At 42.5% G+C, this 22,517-nt stretch overlaps 1 protein-coding gene across 2 annotated transcripts in view; it reads left to right on the top strand.

Moving 5' to 3' along the window:
* Positions 1-22,319, top strand: part of ASH2L (ASH2 like, histone lysine methyltransferase complex subunit) — a 31,034-nt gene extending 8,715 nt beyond the window's left edge. For both annotated transcript variants that reach the window (XM_075556691.1, XM_075556692.1), the window contains exons 7-16: positions 620-715; positions 1,548-1,623; positions 4,179-4,272; positions 4,989-5,206; positions 15,397-15,564; positions 16,091-16,284; positions 19,261-19,353; positions 20,467-20,565; positions 21,414-21,473; positions 21,580-22,319. In XM_075556691.1, the coding sequence (XP_075412806.1) occupies positions 620-715; positions 1,548-1,623; positions 4,179-4,272; positions 4,989-5,206; positions 15,397-15,564; positions 16,091-16,284; positions 19,261-19,353; positions 20,467-20,565; positions 21,414-21,473; positions 21,580-21,687 (1,206 nt within the window). In that variant the 3' untranslated portion in view covers positions 21,688-22,319. The remainder of the gene's footprint in view (positions 1-619; positions 716-1,547; positions 1,624-4,178; positions 4,273-4,988; positions 5,207-15,396; positions 15,565-16,090; positions 16,285-19,260; positions 19,354-20,466; positions 20,566-21,413; positions 21,474-21,579) is intronic.
* The last annotated feature ends 198 nt before the right edge of the window (positions 22,320-22,517 follow it).

Genomic DNA, 22,517 nt, shown 5'->3' with positions numbered 1-22,517 from the left:
CTAAATTCTGTGTAACTTCCCTGAAATAATGTGTTGACTAACAGAAGAACAACTTACTATTAAAGCTGTGACACTGTGAGCTGTAAACCAAAAAGCCAAACTCAGTGCTGTTGAGTTGATCCCAACTCACAGCAGCTGCTGGTGGGTTCAAACTGCTGACCTTGTGGTTAGCAGCCCAACACGTAACCGGTGATGCCACCACAGCTTCTGTGGAGATAGTCAGCTGTATAATTTATTGGTTTCCACACATATTTTGTCATGAGTGAAACCTTTGTTCATGGAAATTTAGCAAGTGTAATTTTAAATTGAAATTAGCAATAATTTTATTCTTGGGTTGAAAAACAAAAAAAACAAAAACCCACTGTCCCTAAAATAAAAGAGTACCTGGGGGAAGCACCAACAAGCTGCTAACAATGGCTGTCTTTGAGGGTTGGTGGGATAGGTGAGGCCTGTGGAAGACCTTGATTTTTCCTAATTGAACTTTATGAAGGTCATAAATTAATTTTCTAATCAGATGGAAAAATCAGTGCCACCTTTTTTGGAGAATGCACCTAGGAGTTGCCGTGTGGTGGCTTGTCATTTATAAACCTAGTAATACTAAAACGCTGCTTCTTTCTAGAGTAAAGAGAGAGATGTGTTCTTGGTAAAGGAACACCCTGATCCTGGCAGTAAAGACTCAGAAGAAGACTACCCCAAGTTTGGACTTCTGGATCAGGTGTGCTCGTGGGTCTTAGACTCCTCTTTTGCTTGGAGGTGGGGAACCAGGTCGTGTCGACACTTGTATCTTTACCACAGTGTACGCTACTTTTATGAGCCCTGAAAGGGATGGGCTATAGAGAGATCGTTGTTACTGCATGTGGGGAAAGCAACCATGAACCAGGACATTGGGTTTTTATTCGTGGCTTTTCCCCAAAAGTTATAACTGGGAAATGTATCTTTTTTAACTTCAGTGTTCTTATTTGTGGCCTAAATGTGCCACTCTGATATCTAACCCGCTGTCTCACATTTTGCTCATAAAACACTCTTTGTTAGGAAGAAAAACAATTTCTGTTTGCTCTTTAGCATGAAGCAAGATAAAATTTCCACTCTTGGTTTTATGGCAGAGGGCACAGATTTTTCAGTTGTTTCTTAAAATGTTTGATTGGCTAGGCTTGAAAATAGGTGAAATCTTTTCATGTAAAATGAGAATTTCTGATAACACTGGGCCTGAATTCCCTGCTCGGAGGCTGAGTAAGTGGAGCGTATTGACACTGGTTTGTCATTGCTACTGCCTTGCCCCATACTCTGATTTGATTACCATTCATCATTAATCTTAACCCTCTGCCACCTTTATACTTGACCTGCATCATACATATTAATTTCTAATCCCTTAGCCAGCCATGTTAGGGAACCCTGAAAGTTAGGATACTTGAGGATTGTCCCTTTTGAAATCTAATTGCTCTTAGAAATAGGATTAACTCCCGCTGTATTGCTATTAGAATTTCTGCTTTCCTAGCATTATCAGACGGGCTTGATGATACACTTTTTGAAATACTTTTTCATTCTAGGACCTTAGTAACATTGGTCCTGCTTATGACAACCAAAAGCAAAGCAGCGCTGTGTCTACTAGTGGGACTCTAAATGGTGAGTGATGGCTTGTCTCTTTGCTGAAACCTTTGTGAGCTGTTGAGTCCATAGGCGCCTGGAATTGGGCATTCTTTGGGTGACCTTTCACTGCATATTTACTAAGATGCTTTTAAGCCCCAAACTCCATTTTTAGGAACTAGCCAAGGATTTGGCAGATGGTAATGAAGGAGGATTTTTTTTGTCTCATTTTTATATCAAGGTTGGTCTTAACTGAAACAGATTTAGCATAAAAGAACAAGGTTCCATTTTAATGTCAGATTTACTCCGTATTGGAGTCCTTGTCTGCAACCTCACAGCTAACAGTTATTCTTCACTGTCATCCCTTAATTCGCCTGCTATTTACCGTGTTTGCGTCCTGTATTCATTTCTGATTTTCCTTTCTCTGAAACTAGGTTATGCCGAAAGTGTTTTTCATATTGTCAGCCTTACTCATGAATCACCTGCTATAGCATGCTTTTTGTTACCTCCTCTGCTGTGGGGGAGGGATGCCTTTGGTTTGCTAATGGTCATCTCGTGAGAGCCGCCGTAGCTGGGAAGTAGCTAACTATTCATCTGCCATGTGACGTTATTTGTGTGGCTTTTGGAATCTTAACACATTAACAATCTCATCTTTTTAATGTTAGCAATATTCTTATTTTTTAACTAATATTTTAAAATAGGTTAGGAATTGTTAATTATGTTCTCTTTTCACACATTTCCCCTTTTTAATTGTTGAAATTTGACAACTACATGGTGCCACTTCTGTTCCTGCAGGTGGAGCCTCTTTGGGAGGTGAACGCCTCCTCTGTCCTCTTTCAGCCTCTCAGACTTAAGTATTTTGTGGTTTGGAAAATGCTTTTTTGCTGAATTGTGGTAGAAGTTAAAACTAAATACGAACTTTACGGCTTTGTGAAAATGGTGGCAATAGCATTTAATCTGAGACAGTAGTTCCAGTTTCATGTTAGTAATTAAAGCTTGTACATTGTCATATTCTGCCAAACATGGCCAGCAGTTCCTGATTCCTTCTGGAGGGGTCTAAAACTCCTACAATAATTAAAATGCAAGTGACAACTAGAAACGATGGACGTAATTCAAGTAGACGTATTGCTGTTGCTGCAGTTCAGTGTTACCCTCTTTTTTGAGAAATGGGAGTGATTTCCGGCACATCCATAAAAATAGGTTCTGTAGAGATCTGGTCCTGTTTATGCAGAATATGATTTGCCTTCAGTGTCTCGATCCTTTTTATTGTAGCAGAACTGCTGATAATTTCCACGCTTGCCCCAACTTCAGATCTTGTACTCTACGCAGTTGTTTACTTAAAGGTGTTTTCCTGCAGCTCAGGGACATTTTCTGCAAGGGAAACCACAAAACTAATTGAGGGGGTGTCAGAATTCATCAAAAGTTTCAAGGTGGCAGTTTCAGAAATACTGAAGGTATTCTTTACCTTTGTATAAAGCTATATCCTTTTCTGTATAAAATACATATATGTAAATTATTGATATTGGTAACAAGTTCTTAATCCTACAGGTTTGTCTAACATATAGGTCCCAAATTTAATACCTGATTTTCAGAGAGAAAAAACAAGAAACTCAGTGCCTCTTCCACACGCAGTTAAAAACTTTGGTACAGTAGCTCATAATCCAGAATGTATGAACTCCAAACCAAACTCACTGCCATGGAGTCCATGCCAACTTGTAGCAACCCATAGGACAGTGTGGAACCACCCCTGGGAGTTTCCAAGACGGACTGTTGTCAGGAATAGAAAGCCCCATTTTTCTCGCGATTGGTGGCTTTGAACTAGTGACCCTGTGGTTAGCAGTGCAATGCGTAGCCACTATGCCACCAGGCTCCGCAGAATAAAATAGAGATATCTCCCTGGATCATTCCAGTGACCTCAGGTGAAGGTATTGCCCACTTTGAGAAACACTAGTCTAACGTGACTTGTATGCATTGGCATGTTCTGAATGTTAATTTGATGAATAAATGCGAAACGAAAAAGTGCCTGCCAAATGTAAAGCCTTCTGTCTTGTGCCCTGCACTGCCTTGCTGGAGGGAAACACCTTTGGTTTTTGTTTTTGTTTTCCTTGTTTGGCGTACTTTTGTTGGATATTCAAGTTAAGTGCTTTATCACATGTTGTGTCTTTAATATATTTTTTGGACTAGATTGTGCCATTCAAACAAGTGAAGAGATTCTCTCTTGCGGGTGTGTGTGGGGGTGGGATGGGAAGGCTTTATGTGTTTTCATTCGTTCTAGCTGTGGGTGTTTGGGATTGTCATGAGTTAGAATGCATTTGTGTTGCACCCTCGGAACCTGTCCTCAATAACACCTGCAGTTCATTCAGAATGGGAGGAACACTGATGTCTTTGTCATTTACTCCCCCAACTCTGTGTTCTGGGCTGTGACACAACCCAGGGCTGACAGAACCAGGGTGAAATTCAGCATGCTTTCAGGAAGGAGCTCCCCATGTGGTGTCACACAAATGCATGTTAGATGTGTTAGTCCCCATGGGATTTCAGTGTCCATGCCGTGCTTCTGCACAGTTGGTTGAACATGATCTGCCTTCTCTTCAAAGGAGGGATTGCAGCCGGAAGCAGTGGAAAAGGAAGAGGAGCTAAGCGCAAACAGCAGGACGGGGGGACCACAGGGACCACCAAGAAAGCCCGGAGGTGGGGAGACCATCCACGCCCGCGCACCACTGTCTGAGTATTCTTTACGCTGACAGTCCTCGAGCGCTTCCCTTGTCAGTAGAGGTCCGGTGTGGAGGGTCAAACGGCTGCCCATTTTTTCTCAAGCCTTGAGTGTTTTGCGGGGTAACCCCAGGCTAAGGATCCTGCTTTTCTAACATCTTCCTGCACAGACGGTCCCAGGACAGTTCTCTATGTTACTAAGCCTGGGAAATAAAGTTCTGTTGAGGCATCTTGAGAGAGGATAAATGGGGAAGGAGGAGGGAAAGTTATTTTGAATGTTAGTGCCTTTTCGTAAACCTTCTGCTCCCCTTCCTCGTCTGCCCCACCTTTGTTCAGCACTAGAGGATGAAGTTCATTTCGCTTGTTTGGGCTGGCAGCAGATCGCACGTACTCTCACCTCTCCAATCTTCCAGTCGTTCATTTGTAGTGAGACAGGCACTAACGGAGACGACCTTCCTTCCTCCCAGACCAAGCCCTGGTTTATAGGCATCACCGGGAAGAGCACAAGTAATTTAACCAAAACTACTTTGATCCTGTTCTTACCTCGCTTTTGCCTGTAGAGGGCAGGCTAATCAGTTGGATCAGTGAAAAGCATGTATTGTCAGCTGATCACCCAGAAGCCTTTATTACAAAATCAAGTTCAGTTGCACTAGAGTGGGTTTGGGTTTTTATATATTATTTTTTGCTTTCTGCAGTGACCCTTTGTTTTCTGCTCAGCGCCTTCCCCCTCATGGCTATCCCTTGGAACACCCATTTAACAAAGATGGCTACCGGTACATTCTAGCCGAGCCCGATCCCCACGCCCCGGACCCTGAGAAACTGGAACTTGACTGCTGGGCGGGAAAACCTATTCCCGGAGATCTCTACAGAGCCTGCTTGTATGAGCGGGTTTTGTTAGCCCTGCACGATCGAGGTATGTCGGGTATTCGTGTTGGATCTGGTGTCACTGTAAACATCTGTCATCAACTTTGTCCAACCTAGAATTAGGTAAATCTGTCAGTCTATTCTCCACCTCCACCCTCATCTCTAGTCCAAATATACACGAACTAATTTCCTTTTCTAATTCTTAATCCATATTCTAGTCATTATAGCTAGGTAAGATTGATGGTTTTTAATAATTGGATTTGGAACTAATTTTAAATTTACACTGACGTTGTAAAAAAAATCACAGCGTTTACATATATCTTTCACCAGGCTTTTTTTTTTTTTTTTTGGTACCTTTCTTTTTTTTTATTTAATTTTTTTATTTTAACAATTTATTGGGGCTGATACAATTCTTTTCACAGTTCATACATATACATACATCAATTGTATAAAGCACATCTGTACAGTCTTTGCCCTAATCATTTTTTTCTCTTTTCTTCTTTTACATTTTATTAGGGACTCAAACAACTCTTACCACAATCCATACATATACATACATCAATTGTATAAAGCACATCCATACATTCCCTGCCCCAATCATTCTCAAGGCATTTGCTCTCCACTTAAGCCCCTTGCATCAGGTCCTCTTTTTTTTCCCCCCCTCCCTCCCCATTCCCCCTTCCCTCATATGCCCTTGGTAATTTATACCTCGTTATTTTGTCATATCTTGCCCTATCCGGAGTCTCCCTTCCCCCCTTCTCTGCTGTCCCTCTCCCAGGGAAGAGGTCACATGTGGATCCTTGTAATCAGTTCCCCCTTTCCAACCCACTCACCCTCCACTCTCCCAGCATCGTCCCTCACACCCTTGGTCCTGAAGGTATCATCCACCCTGGATTCCCTGTACCTCCAACCCTCATATGTACCAGTGTACAGCCTCTGTCCTATCCAGCCCTGCAAGGTAGAATTCGGATCATGGTAGTTGGGGGGAGGAAGCATCCAGGATCTGGGGGAAAGCTGTGTTCTTCATCGATACTACCTCACACCCTAATTAACCCATCTCCTCTCCTAAACCCCTCTATGAGGGGATCTCCATTGGCCGACACTTGGGCCTTGGGTCTCCACTCTGCACTTCCCCCTTCATTTAATATGATATATATATACATATGTACACATACATATATACATATACACATATATACACATACATACACACACTTATATCTTTTTTTTTTTTGCATTATGCCTTATATCTGGTCCCTTGGGCACCTCGTGATTGCACTGGCCGGTGTGCTTCTTCCATGTGGGCTTATTTGATTCTGAGCTAGATGGCCTCTTGTTCACCTTCAAGCCTTTAAGACCCCAGACACTATCTCTTTTGATAGCCGGGCACCATCAGCTTTCTTCACCACATTTGCTTATGCACCCATTTGTCTTCAGCGATCCTATCATGGAGGTGTGCAGTCAATGATATGATTTTTTGTTCTTTGATGCCTGGTAACTGATCCCTTTGGGACCACTCGATCACACAGGCTGGTGTGTTCTTCCATGTGGACTTTGTTGCTTCTGAGCTAGATGGCCGCTTGTTTATCTTCAAGCCTTTAAGACCCCAGTCACTATCTCTTTTGATAGCCGGGCACCATCAGCTTTCTTCACCACATTTACTTGTTCACCCACTTTGGCTCCAGCCGTTGTGTCGGGAGAGTGAGCATCATAGAGTTCCAATTTAATAAAAGAAGGTATTCATGCATTGAGGGAGTGTTTGAGTAGAGGCCCAAGGTCCTTCCGCCACCTTAATACTTGACCTATAAATATAGACACATAGATCTATTTCCCCATCCTCCTATATATATTTGCATGTACATGTCTTTGTCTAGACCTCCATGAATGCCCTTTGACTCCTAGCTCTTTCCTCCATCTCCCTTGACCTTCCTCCTGCCCTACTACCATGCTTCATCGCCACCTGGGCTAGAGTATACCTCTTCTCTAAGCAACCTTACCCTTGATCATTTCCCACCAGGCCTGCCACTCCCCCTTCTCTACCATTTGGGGTCCCATGTTTTTCCCTTGTCCCTGGGTTTGTTAACACCACTTCCTTACCCTCCCTACCCCCCCACCCCAAGTCCCCCCGGAACTGTCGGTCCCGTTGTTTTTCATCCAGATAGTTCATCCAGCCTGTCCTATTCAGACAGACCTGTGGAGTCACTAACATGCACGAAAACTAGACAGAGGAACACAAAGCAACAGTATACAACCAGACAACAAAACAACCAAAACAAACCACTGAAAAAGAACAGAACAAAACAGTTCACAAGAGAAAAGCTTGTAGTTAGTTCAGGGATCGTTTGCTGGCCCTTAGGAGCGTTTTCCAGTCCAGTCTGTTGGGGCACCACGCCCTGGCCCCAAAGTCCACTTTCAGCATTCCCTGGGGACCTTGCCACTCCATTCCCTTGCTGTTCCGCTGCACTCCCCCAGTGATTTGCCTCGGTGTGGTGGGATCAGGTCAGGTGCAATTCCCACACTGTGTCTCCGGTGCTGTCCCCTGTATCGCCCTTAGTCACTGAGGGGCATCATGTCTCATAGTAGGGCCAGCCATGTTGTTCTCTCTGTGGACTGGCTGCTCTACTCAGGAACATCATCATCACGGCCTGGTGGGCCAGGCTGTGCTCCACTCTCTCCATCTGCTCCCGTGTGCTCTGATCAAATATGTCCATCTCCCATAGCTGCAGAGTCAATGTCGTCCTTTGGAACAAATTCTTTTCGGGGGAGGGGCAGGAATCCACTTAATTTATGGTGCTGGGGCCAGCCTCCCAGACCTCTCCACCGGTTCCCTCCTCCACGCCGGGATATTGCATTCACACCTTGCGACACTGGGTTGAAGTCTGGTCCCACTTTCCCTGTGGAGATATAAACCATACCCTCCCCTTGGGTGGATTAATGCCCCATGACCCCACTACCCTTTTCTTCCTTGTATTCATCCTTTTGTTTTCCTTTCCCCACCTCCTCCACCATTGTCTACCATGTACATCCCTGGTTTTGGTCACCAGGCTTTTCTAACGGTAGCATCACAGGATGTTATGTAGCCATAGCCCCTGTGCCCTGATGTCATTCCCGTGTGTAATTATGTGGGGTTTCCAAGACTGCCTATCTTTATGAGAGCAGGCAGGGTCGTGACTCTCCCACAGAGCTGCTGGTGAGTTCGAACCACTAACCTTTTGGTCAGCAGCCCACTGCCTAGCCCTCTTGCCTAACCCACAGTGCCACCTCAAACCAGAACATTAACATTGGTGAATGCTGTTAACTAGAGACTTTATTTGAATCTTACCGGTGTTTCCCTAATGTCCTTTCTCAAGGATATCCCATTCCATTTACCTCTTTCTCCTCAGTCTCTTTAGTAATCTTTCATGATTCCTCATTAAATCTTTGTCTTGACCCCCCACCCACCTTTTCTTTCCTAAATGTATTGATCACATTAAGAATTGTGTCTCACGGAGGGTTTTTGTGTTGTTTTCTCATGATTAGACTGAAGCCACACATTTTTGGGGAAGAATAGCACAGAAATGAGCCGTTCTTGGTACATTATTCTTATGGGGTTCATTATATTGATAACAAAGGTACATCAAAAAGTATTCCTACAAAGTCACACCTTTAGTATATAAAAATGTGAAATTATTGTTTCTCAACACCCTCCACCTAAACATTTCTGAAGCTATACATGATCTAATCCCTCCCCAAAGAATTCTGCGCTCTTCAATTGACGCCACATCAAAATGACAGTTTTGGTATCTTTGAGGGGCGTACCCTGTTCGTTTTCGCTGTGCTTTGCGTTTGAGGGAACGACAGGTCTGAAGGGCAAGATGAGGCTGTGGAGTGAGCAGGGCCAGGTTTCCCCCTGATTTCAGTAGGACAGCCCTTCTCCCCCCCCCCCCCCCCCCCCCCCCCGTGAAGAATTGAACAGGCTTATTGTAAGGGGAGGTGGGGCAGGGTTCCTCTGCACAACTCTTGGACTTTTCCCCACCAATGTGATCTTTTAAATTTTCTTAAATTTTTATAATGTATCAAGATTTCCCTGTTGGGATTAAAAAAAAATTTTTAAGTCCCCATAAATTTCTGAGCGGTCGTCTCTGCCGTGACTTTGACTGGTCCACCAGATCCCCTGGGCCGCCAGCATTTTGAATAGACCTTTTCTCTAACACTCCCTACCAAGACTGAGACAAGGGAATTTGCCTGCAGGTTTTGTTTGGGATGGAGAGAGAGAGTGTGTGTGTGTGAACACTTAGCTCTGTGTGTTATTGGTGATCGTGACCTTGACTTCTGCTGGCTGTCTGTGCAATGCAGTTACTATGTTTCCCTTTGTAGGTCAAAAACATGGAGGAGAGAAACAGACTGTATCTGCTCTACTTCTCTTACCAAGTTTTGCTTGTTTCTTTGAGCATCTGTCACTGCATTCTTACTTGCCATATTAACAACTCTGTCCGCTTAATGTTTTTCTGTATTCTTCTCCATTTATTTATTTAATCTCCTTAAGTAAAATGTTTATCTTATATGTTTATTTTCCTTGGTGTATAACACAGGCTTTATTATTTTGCTCAAATGATTCCAACTTTGGCTATTGGGGTTTTTTTTTTTCTTTTCGGGTTGGCACTGTATTTCATTAAGCCCTCATTGTTTTTCTTTCTTCTTTTTTTAATCATTTTATTGGGGGATAATACAGCCATTTTCTTAATGAAAATGTAAGTTGAACTTTTGGAATAAGAAGCAGATGGGAGTGTCTGATACACTCTTTTTCAACATTCTGCATCCATTTGTGCAGAATTTGATGGGCTGGCAGAGCTGTATGAAGCAACATAGACTGTGATGTAAATGCCATCATTATGACATATGCTTTAAACTTCTGCTGATAAATAAGTAATATGTCTTGAGGAAAAAAGTATAGGCTGTCTATCTTCACACCAAAAGGCATGAATTGTTGATATGTTCAGATCAAACTCTTTATGTGACTGGACACTTTACACAAACAGTGGGTGTTGGTGACAAGGGGAAACTTTGAAAAATACTCATTCACAAAAGCAGAACCATGTCTAGCCGACTAATGCATGTCATAAAAAATGAAAGGGTGTTAAAATAGTATATACATGGCAGTCCTGAGCCACCATTTATAGGGCACCCTCAAAGCAAGAGAGCCAAACCCAAATCTAACTGCTGCCAACCCCATAACTCTGGAATGGCAGTCATCTCAGCCCCACGTCCAAGAGAGTATGGCAGTTCCGTAAATCGGCTATAGGTGAGTTGAGAGAAAGTCAGTTCACTTAGTGGGGTCAAGTCCTGGTGTGGCCTATGAAAGGACAGAATCTGAAGTTCCAGTAGTCTATAGCACACGGCCTGGGTCACCAAGGACTCGATAGAAACTAGTCAGAGCGCTCAATTAGGAATCCGGTACCAGGCGGCGTCTACCCATGGGATCTATTTAAATACTGTTAAGCTTTTTCCCCACGGGAGGTTGCTGCACCTAGTTTACTCACCATCAGAAATGTAATTGCTTTCTTCGAGACATACATGCCCCCTCTCGGCAGCTTTTTCTTTCCTTCGTTCTTTTTCCTTTTTTTAAGTTCTTCCTTACGTTCTGATGTGCCAGGATGTTCCACTCATCTTGTGTTTTGCCTGGCTAGCCTTTGATTGGAGAACGGTGTTTTGAAGTGAAAACCCCATGTACTACCTGTGCTTATTGTTACTAGGGTACCGTTGCTTCTAGACTCTCTCAGGGCCAGGGCTAGGGAATATATGTAAGTATGCTAATGCCCGTGCAGACACACAGCTGTACGGAATTGATACTGCTACTTCAGATTCCAGTCAAACACTGACTGTTTTCCCCAGCTTTCTCTCATTCCTGATTTGTAACTTCCGTGCAGCAGTTAGAAAACTAGCTTTCTAGTGTACTTGGTAGTTACATAATCTATTGTCAATTTGATACTTTAGAGTGAAGGGGTGGAGTTTAGCCTGTCAATCAGGTCATAGCTTCATGACCTCAACTGAAGGTGGTAAGGAGATAAGATAAATAGCTCACTGGAGGCAAGACACATGTACACTCCCTGTGAGCCATTCCTGTGGACAAGACACTGGGAGCTATGCTAGAGCCCTGGAGCTGAAGGTGCCACACGGAGACCTCTGCCAGCGCTGATGTGCTTCCACTGCCACTGAATCCACAAGACTTTGCACCCACTGGCATTTGGCACCATTGCATGTGCTGTGTGAGGCTGAAGAGGAAATTATAGCTTGGTATCAGGCATATGGGCAGATATCAGACTTGTGGACTTGATCTGGGCTGGGGCGCTTTCTTAACGTACAGTTACTCTTTCTGTAAAGCTCTTTCCCGTACACATGAGAGTCTATGAATTTGTTCCTCTGGTCTACCCAGACTAACACGGCAGTTCTTTTCTACAATGCACCTAAAGTATGGTAACTTCAGAATTGCTAACCTCTGAAACTTCTATACTAGTTAGATTATAGCATTTATGTACAGTTCTTTCTGCCTTTAGCCTCTGCCTATCTAGTCAGGATACTGTTTTCCAAATTAACTTAGCTTCTTGTTTCCTGCCTCACCTCCTTCAGTATCAGTTGTTCATTTGTGATACATTCCGTTTCATTTGTGTGTGTGTGTTCATTTGTGTTTGCTGTATGTGTGCGTTAGCTGCGTAACGTGTAAAACATTGCTATGGACCGGAGAGTCAGAGTTGTACAAACTGCTTTACCCCCAGAGTGGCTCACCCTACTCATCGTGTGACCCTGTTCTCATTCCCTCCTTTCTTCTACTCCTGCCCCATCGTCTAACATCTACACTCCTAGTCTCTTTAGTTTCTTTTTTTAACAGTTTTATTGACATTTCATCCACATATCATGCATTTCAGTAGTTGAGTCACATCAAGAAGAGTTGAACAATCTTTACCACAATTTAGAACATTTTCTTCTTCCTTTTATCCATTGTTATTCATGTAATTTTTTTTCAATATTGACAAAAATTTACACAACAAAACATTCTCCAATTCAACAACTTCTGCATGTATAATCCAGTGCCATTGAGTCTCTTTAGTTCTAGCATCTTTCCTATGTATATTTTGTACATACATATTAGCAGATGCAAGTCTAGTCTAACTCCTTCAAGTATGCCTTAGCAATAACTGTATCAGCTGCTGTAGGTATGGGCATTTAGATTGCTTCCAGTATTTTGCAGTATTTGTAACTGCAGTATTTTGCAGTTACAAAGCAACCTTAAAGTATGGGTTTTTGATGGGGTAGACTTCTAGAATGGGATTACTAGATAGACCTAAAGGTAAGGGCAAATCTAGGCTGTTCACTGTAGCCAAATTTCCCTTCTGAAGGGCTATACCATCTCATCAACAGAACACATTGTCCTACATTTTAATTTCAGCCAGTAGAGTAGCTGAGAAAGGGCATCTCATTGGTGGTGGTTGTTTGTTTTAATTGCATAGCTTTGAGTTTGGGAATTTTTCTTTTTTTGCCTTTTATTTTTCATTTAAAACAGTATCCAAAGCGACTTAAAAATGCCCAAAGATATCCAGACTGATATGACACTCATGTGCTGGCTTCTGCTGCCTCTTTCAGTGACATAGTCAAAAGTATTTTTAGATCACTGGATTCTTTCCACTTGTTAAGAGGGAGGTGTTTTACCAGACTAGGCCCAACATCGGGGGATTAGCTAAGTGGTACAAGGCTCCAAAAGATCATGAAACCAGTGAGCAGCAGAGTACTGAGTGTCGTTCCAAAAGAAGACCCCATGAAGCGAGTCAGAGGTCACCTCAGGCAGTTTGGAAGGGAGAGTGGGTCGTCCCAGAAGCAGTAGAATGACATGCTGATGGAGTCTCCGTGGAAGCACACCTTCGCTTACTCTGTCCCTGCTGAGTGCATTTGACACCCTTGCACAGCAGAGACAGCCAAGCACCCTACATGATGAGCGTCTCTCAGATGTCGTCAGTCTCTCTTAAAATTGTCTGCGTAAGCATTTCAGTTCCCGTTTTTCTATTAGGATTTTAAGAGTTCTTTATAAAGTAGGGCTTTTTACCCATTTTCTGTGGTATCTATTGTGAACATTTTCTATAATATATCAGCTGTCTTTTGAAGATTTAAAAAGTTAACCACAACACCATTATCATACTTAACTATGTTAATAATAATTCTTAGATAATTTTAAAAGCCTCATTGCCATTGAGCTGATGCCAGTGTAGAACTGCCCTTGTCTGTGGATGGAGAGCTTTGTCTCTGTCCTATGGAGCACCGGACGATTTTGAGCAGCTCAGCAGTGAGCTGCCCACCGTGGAACCTCCGGGTCACCAGGGTTCCTCTATTCTATGACAGGCAGTCCATGTTTACAATTTATCTTTTTACAGTGGTTTGAATGGACAGCTCCAAACAAGTCCATATCTCGATGACATTCAGAGGCCCATCATTTCTTGCTTTCATGCTCACACTGTTCCACAGTTAGTGTTCCTTTGGAAGTGAGGTGACCCCTGGTGTAAAAGGAATAAACATCTATTCTGTGTGGACCGGTTGGCATATGTTAATGGTGCTCATCTTTTGATAGGAAGTAGGGCCAGTTTAAGTGACTTCAGGATTAACAGGTAAGACGTGTCTTGCTGAACTACGCTTGGTAGTTGTAACTGGGGGAGGGGCAGATGTGAGAAAAACAACATAGCCCTTAACAGTACCTGATTGGAAATCGATACGTAGCTCTGGCATAGGAAGCAGTAGGGTAGTCTCCTGTGGGCTTCATAAAAATTGGTGATGTCTGTAACTTTTTAAACCTTTTATTTTAAAGCAATCTTAAGTATACAATAAAATTAATAGCACAGTTTGTTTTTAACCATTTGAGTAAGTTGTCAAGGTGCCAGCGCGTGTGTTTGTGTGTGTGTGTGTAAGTGTGTAAGAATTAGTAGAATCACAAGTTAGTTCTCAACTGCTGTACAGCAAATTGCCACACAGTTGGGAGAGTTTGGAGGAATTGGAACGGCTGGGCTCTGTGACCTGGCTACCTCAAAAGAAAAGCCTGGGCATCTCCTTACGGAAAGTCATGAGCAAACACCAGACACTCGTAATGGAGGAGTATCCATAAATTAAGTGGCCAGTTCTGAGTGCCCTGAAAGACAAAGGCTGAGGGACTAACCAGACTGGGGAAGAATGCGGTGGATGGCATCCTGTACTGAGGAAAGATCATTGGCTTAATCTGAATACAATCAATAAATTCGTTAATAGTGTTATACCAGTGTTAATTTTCTAGTTATTATATTATGGTTATAGATGATGTTAACATTTGGAGAAGCTGAATGGTAGACATATGGGAACTTGTATATTTTTAAAGGCTGAAATTGTTTCAGATTAAAAGTTAAATATTTTTTTTTTTTTTTAACAATTTATTGGGGCTCATGCAATTCTTTTCACAGTTCATATATATACATACATCAATTGTTTAAAGCACATCTGTACAGTCTTTGCCCTAATCATTTTTTTCTCTTTTCTTCTTTTACATTTTATTAGGGACTCATACAACTCTTACCACAATCCATACATATACATACATCAATTGTATAAAGCACATCCATACATTCCCTGCCCCAATCATTCTCAAGGCATTTGCTCTCCAAAAAGTTAAATATTATTAAAGGTCATTTGTTTTAATTTTTTTAAATAGGTCATTTATTTAAATAGGTCATTTATTTAAACACATTACGATTGGTTGCTATAGGGAGTATTCAGTACAATTCATTTTAGCCCGTCATCTGATGTCTTCCTTTCCTTTGTGCATCTATGATGTGGATATGTGTGTGTGTATAAAAAATCATTTTATTAGGGGCTCACACAACTCTTCTCACAATCCACACATACATCAGTTGTGTAAAGCACATCTGTATATTCGTTGCCCTCATCATTCTCAAAACATCTGCTCTCCACTTAAGCCCTTAGTATCACTCCTCATTTTCCCCCTCCCTCATGAGCCCTTGATAATTTATAAATCATTATTTTGTCCTATCTTACACTGTCCAACGTCTCCCTTCACCCACTTTTCTGTTGTCCATCCCCCAGGGAGGGGGTTCTATGTAGCTCCTTGTGATCGGTTTGCCCCTTTGATGTGGATGTGTTTTGACTCTGACCTGACCTGATGGGTGTTTTGTGGCAGTTGTCTCCATGTGTCTCAGATAACTTGCAGGGCTGTTTTCTTCTCCATCACTCCAGCTCCCCAGCTGAAGATCTCTGATGACCGACTGACTGTGGTTGGAGAGAAGGGCTACTCTATGGTGCGGGCCTCTCATGGGGTACGGAAAGGCGCCTGGTACTTTGAAATCACTGTGGATGAGATGCCCCCAGACACTGCCGCTCGACTAGGCTGGTCTCAGCCCTTAGGTAAGTTGGGGCCATGGTATGAACAGTGCAACAGATAGAAGTATAGTCCCACATGAGAAAACACAATAATTTATAAATTATCAGTGGTTCATGAGGGAGGGAGAGTAGGGGATTGGGGAAAATGAGAAGCTGATACCAAGGGCTCAAGTAGAAAGAAAATGTTTTGAAAATGATGGAAACATGTACAAATGTGCTTGACACAAGGGATGTCTGTATGGATTGTGATAAGAACTGCACAAGCCCCCAATAAAATGATTTAAATTAAAATAATTAAAAAATAATAATTATAGTTCCTCTGACTAAGATGTCCAGACCCCAAGCTTAAAGGATTATGGACAGAAAGATCAATTCCTGACAGGTTAGCTGACTTGTAATTCCTTGGAATATTTTTATTTTTATTCTCTGCTTATGAGAAATTCTTTGGCAATTTAATAAAAGCGACCAAAATTAAGGAGTGGAATCTTTTCGCTTAGCAACTCAGATTTCACTGGTAATTTGCTTCCTGTGTATCTTTTTATTGGGACAGGTAACCTTCAAGCTCCCTTAGGTTATGATAAATTTAGCTATTCTTGGCGAAGTAAAAAAGGAACCAAATTCCACCAGTCTATTGGCAAACACTACTCTTCTGGCTATGGACAGGGGGATGTCTTGGGATTCTATATCAATCTTCCTGAAGACACGGAGACAGCCAAGTCACTGCCTGATACATACAAAGATAAGGTGAGTCTGTCCTTTCTGAGGGCTGGCTGGGGAGTTGAAGATCTGGGCAGCCCGTCCACCCACCATGGCCTACTTGTGTGCTTACGGGCTGGCCACTGTTCAGTTTTTTCTCCAACGCTTTCTTATGAAAACCTTCAAACAAAATAGCATTGAAAATATTTTTGTTTAAGTGCTGACATACCACCTACATTTAACATAAACGTGTTATCCATCCATCTCTGTAGCCATCTTGCTTTTTGTGTTTCAGATGAATCGACAGGCATAATATACTTCTCCCTACGTACTTCAGTTTACATATCACTAGCGCATGTTCCATATTGTTTAGCTCTTTTGATGTAAACTTTACATTAAATGTATACATTCAGTGTACATTCATTGAGCTTATGTTTGACTCAGATTTTAAGGAAACGTTGCATCTCAGCCACTCCCAGAAGTTCTCTCCCACCTTTCCCTACTGTTAGCCTCCTAGGGGGACCACTATTCAGATTTCACTCTTCCCACCGGAGATAATTTATTCGTTCTTAAACTTAGACAACTGGAATCATACAGTAATGGAGTCTTTATCAGTCAGCCAGCTTTTATCATTGGTATAATGATTTTTCAACTTCATCCATATTGTTGCCTATATCTAAAATTTGTCTTTACTAATGATTAGAACTCCATTATATGAGTATGCCACAGATTATCCATTGTCCTATTGATGAACACTTGAGCTTTTACACTTGGGGCTGTCATGTAAACAAAGTATTTGTCTGTCCATGGAAAGAGTGCCTGGTGGCGCCCTGGTCAGCACTTGGAAACCACCGCCTCTCTGAGGTGGGAAGGCGGGACTTCCACTCGCATGCAGTTACACCTCGGAAACCCACCGGGTCGCCATGAGTTGACTTGGATTTGGGGGCAGTGAGGGAGGGGGAGGCGTCTAAAAATCTTTTTGAAAAAGTACGTCTTCTTTTGGGTCAATACCTAAAACATGATTGGGAAGGTATGTGCTTAGTTTCACAAGAAATTGCCAGACCCATTCCATTCCCATCAGTGCTACATCTTTGCCCACATGTTTTTGTTTTGTTTTTTAGCCATTCTGGTGTGTAGCACCTCATTATGGTTTAAATGAGCACTTCTTTGATGACGAATGATAATAGTAATATGCCGATTGTCCATCTAGTATAGATTTCTGTTTGACTGACTGCCTTTCCTGTTTTAAATGGAGTTTGTGCTTTTCCAATTACTGAGCTGTAGGAAGTCTATAAGGTCTAAATAATAGCCATTTGCTAGACTTTTTATTTTTTAGTATATTTCTTTTAGTGGCTTTCCTATTCCTTTCTTAATGGTATTTTCTGATAGACTGAAATTTTAAATCCTTTATAACTCCTTGCTTTTTTTGCTTTTTTTTTCTTTAGTTGGAGTTAGTGGGAGGGTCAGTGAGTGATGAGTTAGTGAGAGTGAGAGAGTGAGAATGAGTCAACTCCTTGCTTTTTGTGAATTAAAAAAAATGTGCTCATTTACAAGTCATGAAGATATTGTCCTATATTTTTCTTTGAGAGAATGATTGTTTTTAGCTTTAAATTAAGATTTCCAATCCTCTTGAAGTAACTTTTTGTGTATGGTATAAACTAAAGGCTAAGGTTTGTTCCCGTGTGCTTATCTACTTAACCCATCACCTCTTGTCAAAAATAAAGTGAATTATTTTGGTAAAATTAAATGGCGAGGTAGGTGTCGGTGTATTTCTAGACTGTCTCCTGTTTGCATGGATCCATTGGTTGGTCTTCATCCCAGTACTGTCTGGATTGTTGCAGCCTTGGCCTGAGCTGTGTGGCTCGTTCACCTTTGTGCTGATGGTGAGAGCCACGTTGCTGATGGCATACTGTCCGCTCGCATCCTCGCCATGCCCGCGCTGGCTCTCTAGAGGAGTACAGCCATACACCAGGATATGGGGATCTGCTTTTAAACACTACCTGGACCCTGATGCGAAACCCTCCCCAACATGCCTTACTCAGTCAAAACTCAGCTTACCGAAGAGAGTGAGAGCATGCTGCTTTTGGATGTGTGGGGTGCTTTTGTTTCTGCGTCTCTAAGACTCACCAGCAGGGTTTTCGGAAACTGGAATAGTGATGGCTTTTGGTGAGGGAGACTAGAGTCTGAGGGAGTCGTGAGAGAAAGAAACTCAGCTTTTACTCCTTTGTGTTGTTGGTTTTTTAAACCACTCTTAGTACACATAAGTTCTTAGGGGGAAAAAACCACCTTAATGGTGCAGTGCTTACAAACCGGGAGGCTTGGGAGCAAGATGAGACAATTGGCTTCTGTACTGTTTACAGCCTTGGAAACCCAGCCTGTGTGGGCTGGGCACCTCTACTCTGTCCTACGGGATCGTTATGAGATGGCATCTACTTGGTAACAATGGATTCAAGTGCTGAGAAATTGTAATTTTTAAAAAATATGTATTTATCGAGGAATAGATCGTTAAATGGACTACTGAGGACCCGCCAGACAAGGTGGTTACCCAGAGACCACGTGTGGGAAAAACAGGAAATGGAGTAAATTAAGTCGTGATAGCACACTGCACCGTCATATTTGTTTTTGTAGAATAAGGAATTTTAAGCCTTGTAAACTTGGTGGTGTCTCCTCCCACCCCACCCTACCCCCGTGTTAGAATTATTGGTACAGGGGTGAGAGAAATCTACGAGTTCTATTTGGGAGTATTTTTGGTGTGGTGACAGTGTATGTTTATAGGTATGTGCTACCTCACGATTTTTCTTAAGTGCCTTTTAAAACTTTGGACACCTGTGCCATCTAGACCTTTTTTGAGAATTCCATAGTAATTCAAAGTCTAGCAAAATGAATTCCACAAAGCTTTCAAATTTCTGGTATAGAGCCCAAGGACTTGGTGCTATTTGTGTGTATCTGGCTTTTACATTTTTTGTGATGTAACTAATGCTTCAATATGCTTCCCTCCGCCCCTCTTCTCTTTTTATTTTCAAGGCTCTGATAAAGTTCAAAAGTTATCTGTATTTTGAAGAAAAAGACTTTGTGGATAAAGCAGAGAAGAGTCTAAAGCAAACTCCCCATAGTGAGGTGAGTCATGGTCAGCCTCGGAACTAAAAGGCCCTGGAGACAGCCGGGGCCTGCCCCTCAATCCTGAAAGGGAGGGGAAGTGAGCTCCCGAGGAATGAAGGGCCGCTGGTCACATGACTAGCAGGGCTCAGCAGAAGCTGCTGCTCTTTGTGTTGCCTATGTAGCCATGCTGCTGCTTGAAAGACGCGCCCTGCGTCCTTGCCGGGGCCAGAAAAGGCAGTGTGAACGCTGGGGCTTTAGGCAGATTTATGTATGCTTTACCAGGGGTGGCGTCCAGAGCAGAGGAAAACACTGAAAAACGAGACCTGGCTGTGACTGAGCACCAGAAGCGGTAGTGGTCCAGCCAGCACTTGGTGGTGCGTGCTGCTGCTTATCCCCAGGGTCACTGGGGAGAAGTCTGTGCTGCAGGAGAAAGGGAGCTCGAAAGCTCTGTACTGGAAAGACCCCGGGGCATCTCCGGGGCAGTAGCAGAGAGCCTGCTAGGAGACTACTGTCATTCCCCTTGTCTCTAGGGGGATCGAGCCAGGGAGGAAATGGCTGTTGTGGGGTAGAGGAAGTGACCTTGCTTTAGCAAAAGGACCTTTCCAGAAGTCACCAGTGGGATATTAAGAAAGAGTGCTCATTCAGGATAATTAAGGGAAAGAGAAAATGAAGATTCAGAAACTGATAGGAGATCCAGATACTTTCAAAGTAGAACGAGGCAGAAGTAGGAGGCTGCGGCAAGAAAAAAATTTTTAAAATAGATTTAAATGTGTATTAATTCCAATGAAAGACTACTTTTTTATATAAACATAACAAATAATCTAAGTAAATAGAATATATATAACAAATAATCAAATGGAGGAGTATTTGATTAAAATGCAAAATATTTCAGAAAATACAAAAATCAAAGACTGACTAGATGGCGCATGTAAAAATGAATTTTTTAAAATCCAAATTAAAAAATTATTAAATGGATGTAAGGTGTTTTTCTTATACAAACTATATGTTTTTGGGATACTTTGTAGCGGTGGTCCTGCATAATGGCAATACTTCTAAAAGGTTCTTCAAGTTAATTTTTTCCCCCCTTGATCTTTATAAACCTTGAAGTCAAACAAGTGTTTTTTGTTTCAGATAATATTTTATAAGAATGGTGTCAATCAAGGTGTGGCGTACAAAGATATTTTTGAGGGCGTCTACTTCCCAGCCATCTCCCTCTATAAGAGCTGCACGGTACGTATCCTGCTCAGCCTGTGAAAGCCGGAGGCCGGGAGTGTGCTGGGCGAGTGGTTGTGATGAGCCAGCAATAATGATTGCATTCTAGAAAGATTGCTGAAGAGGCCTCAGAATGAGAGGAGAATGTGTTACTGTTTGGCCCAGCGACAGCTGGGGGCACTGATGCAGCATTTTCGTGGCTAAAGATTGTGCCTTGAGTGGAACGGTGCATTTTTGTTGCACTCTGTAGAGCAGATAGCATTTTAAAAGGACAGCAGATGACACATTCATGATGGGCCAGTCTGTCCCGACTCGGAGCAGCCCTGTTATAAGACAGGCTCCACCTGCCCCAGTGGGTTTCTGAGATTATTACTCCATGAGAGTGGAAAGCCTTGTCTCCCTCCCATGGAGCAGTTGTGGTTTTGAACTATTGACCTTTCAGTTAGCAGTCCAGCATGGAACCACTATGCCAGCAGAACTCCAGTTCATGGTAACTTATGGGTGATTAATAACTTGCCTGTTTGTTGTTTTTAAACTATGAATCATTAGAAAAAATTATCTTTGTTAGCTTTTTTTTTTTAAGGGATTGAAAATTTGTTGTTTGCAGGTTTCCATGTATTAGTCATAGTCACCAGTGAAGCCAGTAAAATAAGAAAGTGCAAAGCTTGTAACAAATCAGTGCAAGTGTATTTTATTTACCTAACTCTTGGGTGGGGGCATGTAGAATTAAGGGGTTGATCATGTTCCAGTTATACCCTGGATATCACAACTGTACTTTAAAGAGAACATTTTTCTCTGTTAAATGAATGAGCTATTTCATTTTATTCTTGTGTTTTTCATGTCTGTTTGCATTAACTTTATCCCAGGTTTCCATTAACTTTGGGCCATGTTTCAAGTATCCTCCAAAGGATCTCTCTTACCACCCTGTGAGTAGCATTCGAAATGTCAGCATCCCTCCCTCAGTATCTTTGTGACTGCTTGCCTGTGGCTGTTTCACTCACCCCATTCCCCCGTGTCTCCTTCTTCCTGCAGATAAGTGACATGGGCTGGGGCGCTGTGGTAGAACATACCCTGGCTGATGTCCTGTATCATGTGGAAACAGAAGTGGATGGGAGGCGGAGTCCCCCATGGGAACCCTGACCAGGTCACCCTCTCTTCTGACACGGACTTTCTGGAGAAAGATGCTGGGTGTGCTGGTATTGTTTGTTTTGGCATCGAGTGTTCTCCTCCCTAAGGTGCTGCAGAACACGGCCTTCCTCTTTGCAAGCTACAAGTCCAGGAGGTTGGGAACCAAGGGAAACTTCCTTCCTTTTTAATGTTCTCTCCTCACTCACTGATGCTCTTGTATTGTGTACCATATGCCAATACCTGCTGACTCCACCCTCCTGTGAGTTTCCTGTGAAATTGGTGCTGTACTGTGTACCCTGCCAGCTGGGTTTGTTATCTACGTTTTCTAAGGCATAAAGAAGTAGCTAACTTATTTAAAGATATGCCTTCTGTGGATACTGACTCTATCCCATCTGACTTCCAAGGAAGTTTTTGGCTTAGTTTTGAGAACAGCTGAAATCAATGAATGTCGCTGTGCATTCCAAACTAATCTAAAAGTTACTTCTTTTTGGTGCCCGTATGTTTTTGTTACTGATTTTGGAAAAGACACTGAACACCGGTATCTCTGAAACCACTAGGTCTCCAGCTAGAACTTTACTTGTGGAAGGAACTTGCCTGCAGCTTTAAAAAGGTAGACACTCTTCCCAAATAAAATCTGTTTTTGAGTTGGTGTGAGTTTGGTGGGGTCCCCTTGGTGATGATGTCAGAAGTCTCCCTCGTCCATCGCAGTCTGGAACCTCTGCTGGAACGTGTTCAGCATCATGAAAACACACAAACCTCCTCAGCCAAGTGGTGGTGGCTGCTCATGAGGGCATAACTCAGATTGAAACCTGGGTCTCCTCCCACATGGACCACCGTTGGTC

The sequence above is a fragment of the Tenrec ecaudatus genome, chromosome 8 (genome assembly GCF_050624435.1).
Source record: "Tenrec ecaudatus isolate mTenEca1 chromosome 8, mTenEca1.hap1, whole genome shotgun sequence".
Lineage (NCBI taxonomy): Eukaryota > Metazoa > Chordata > Mammalia > Afrosoricida > Tenrecidae > Tenrec > Tenrec ecaudatus.
Note: the sequence above shows the minus strand (reverse complement) of the source record. Positions and strands in the feature narration are given on the sequence as shown.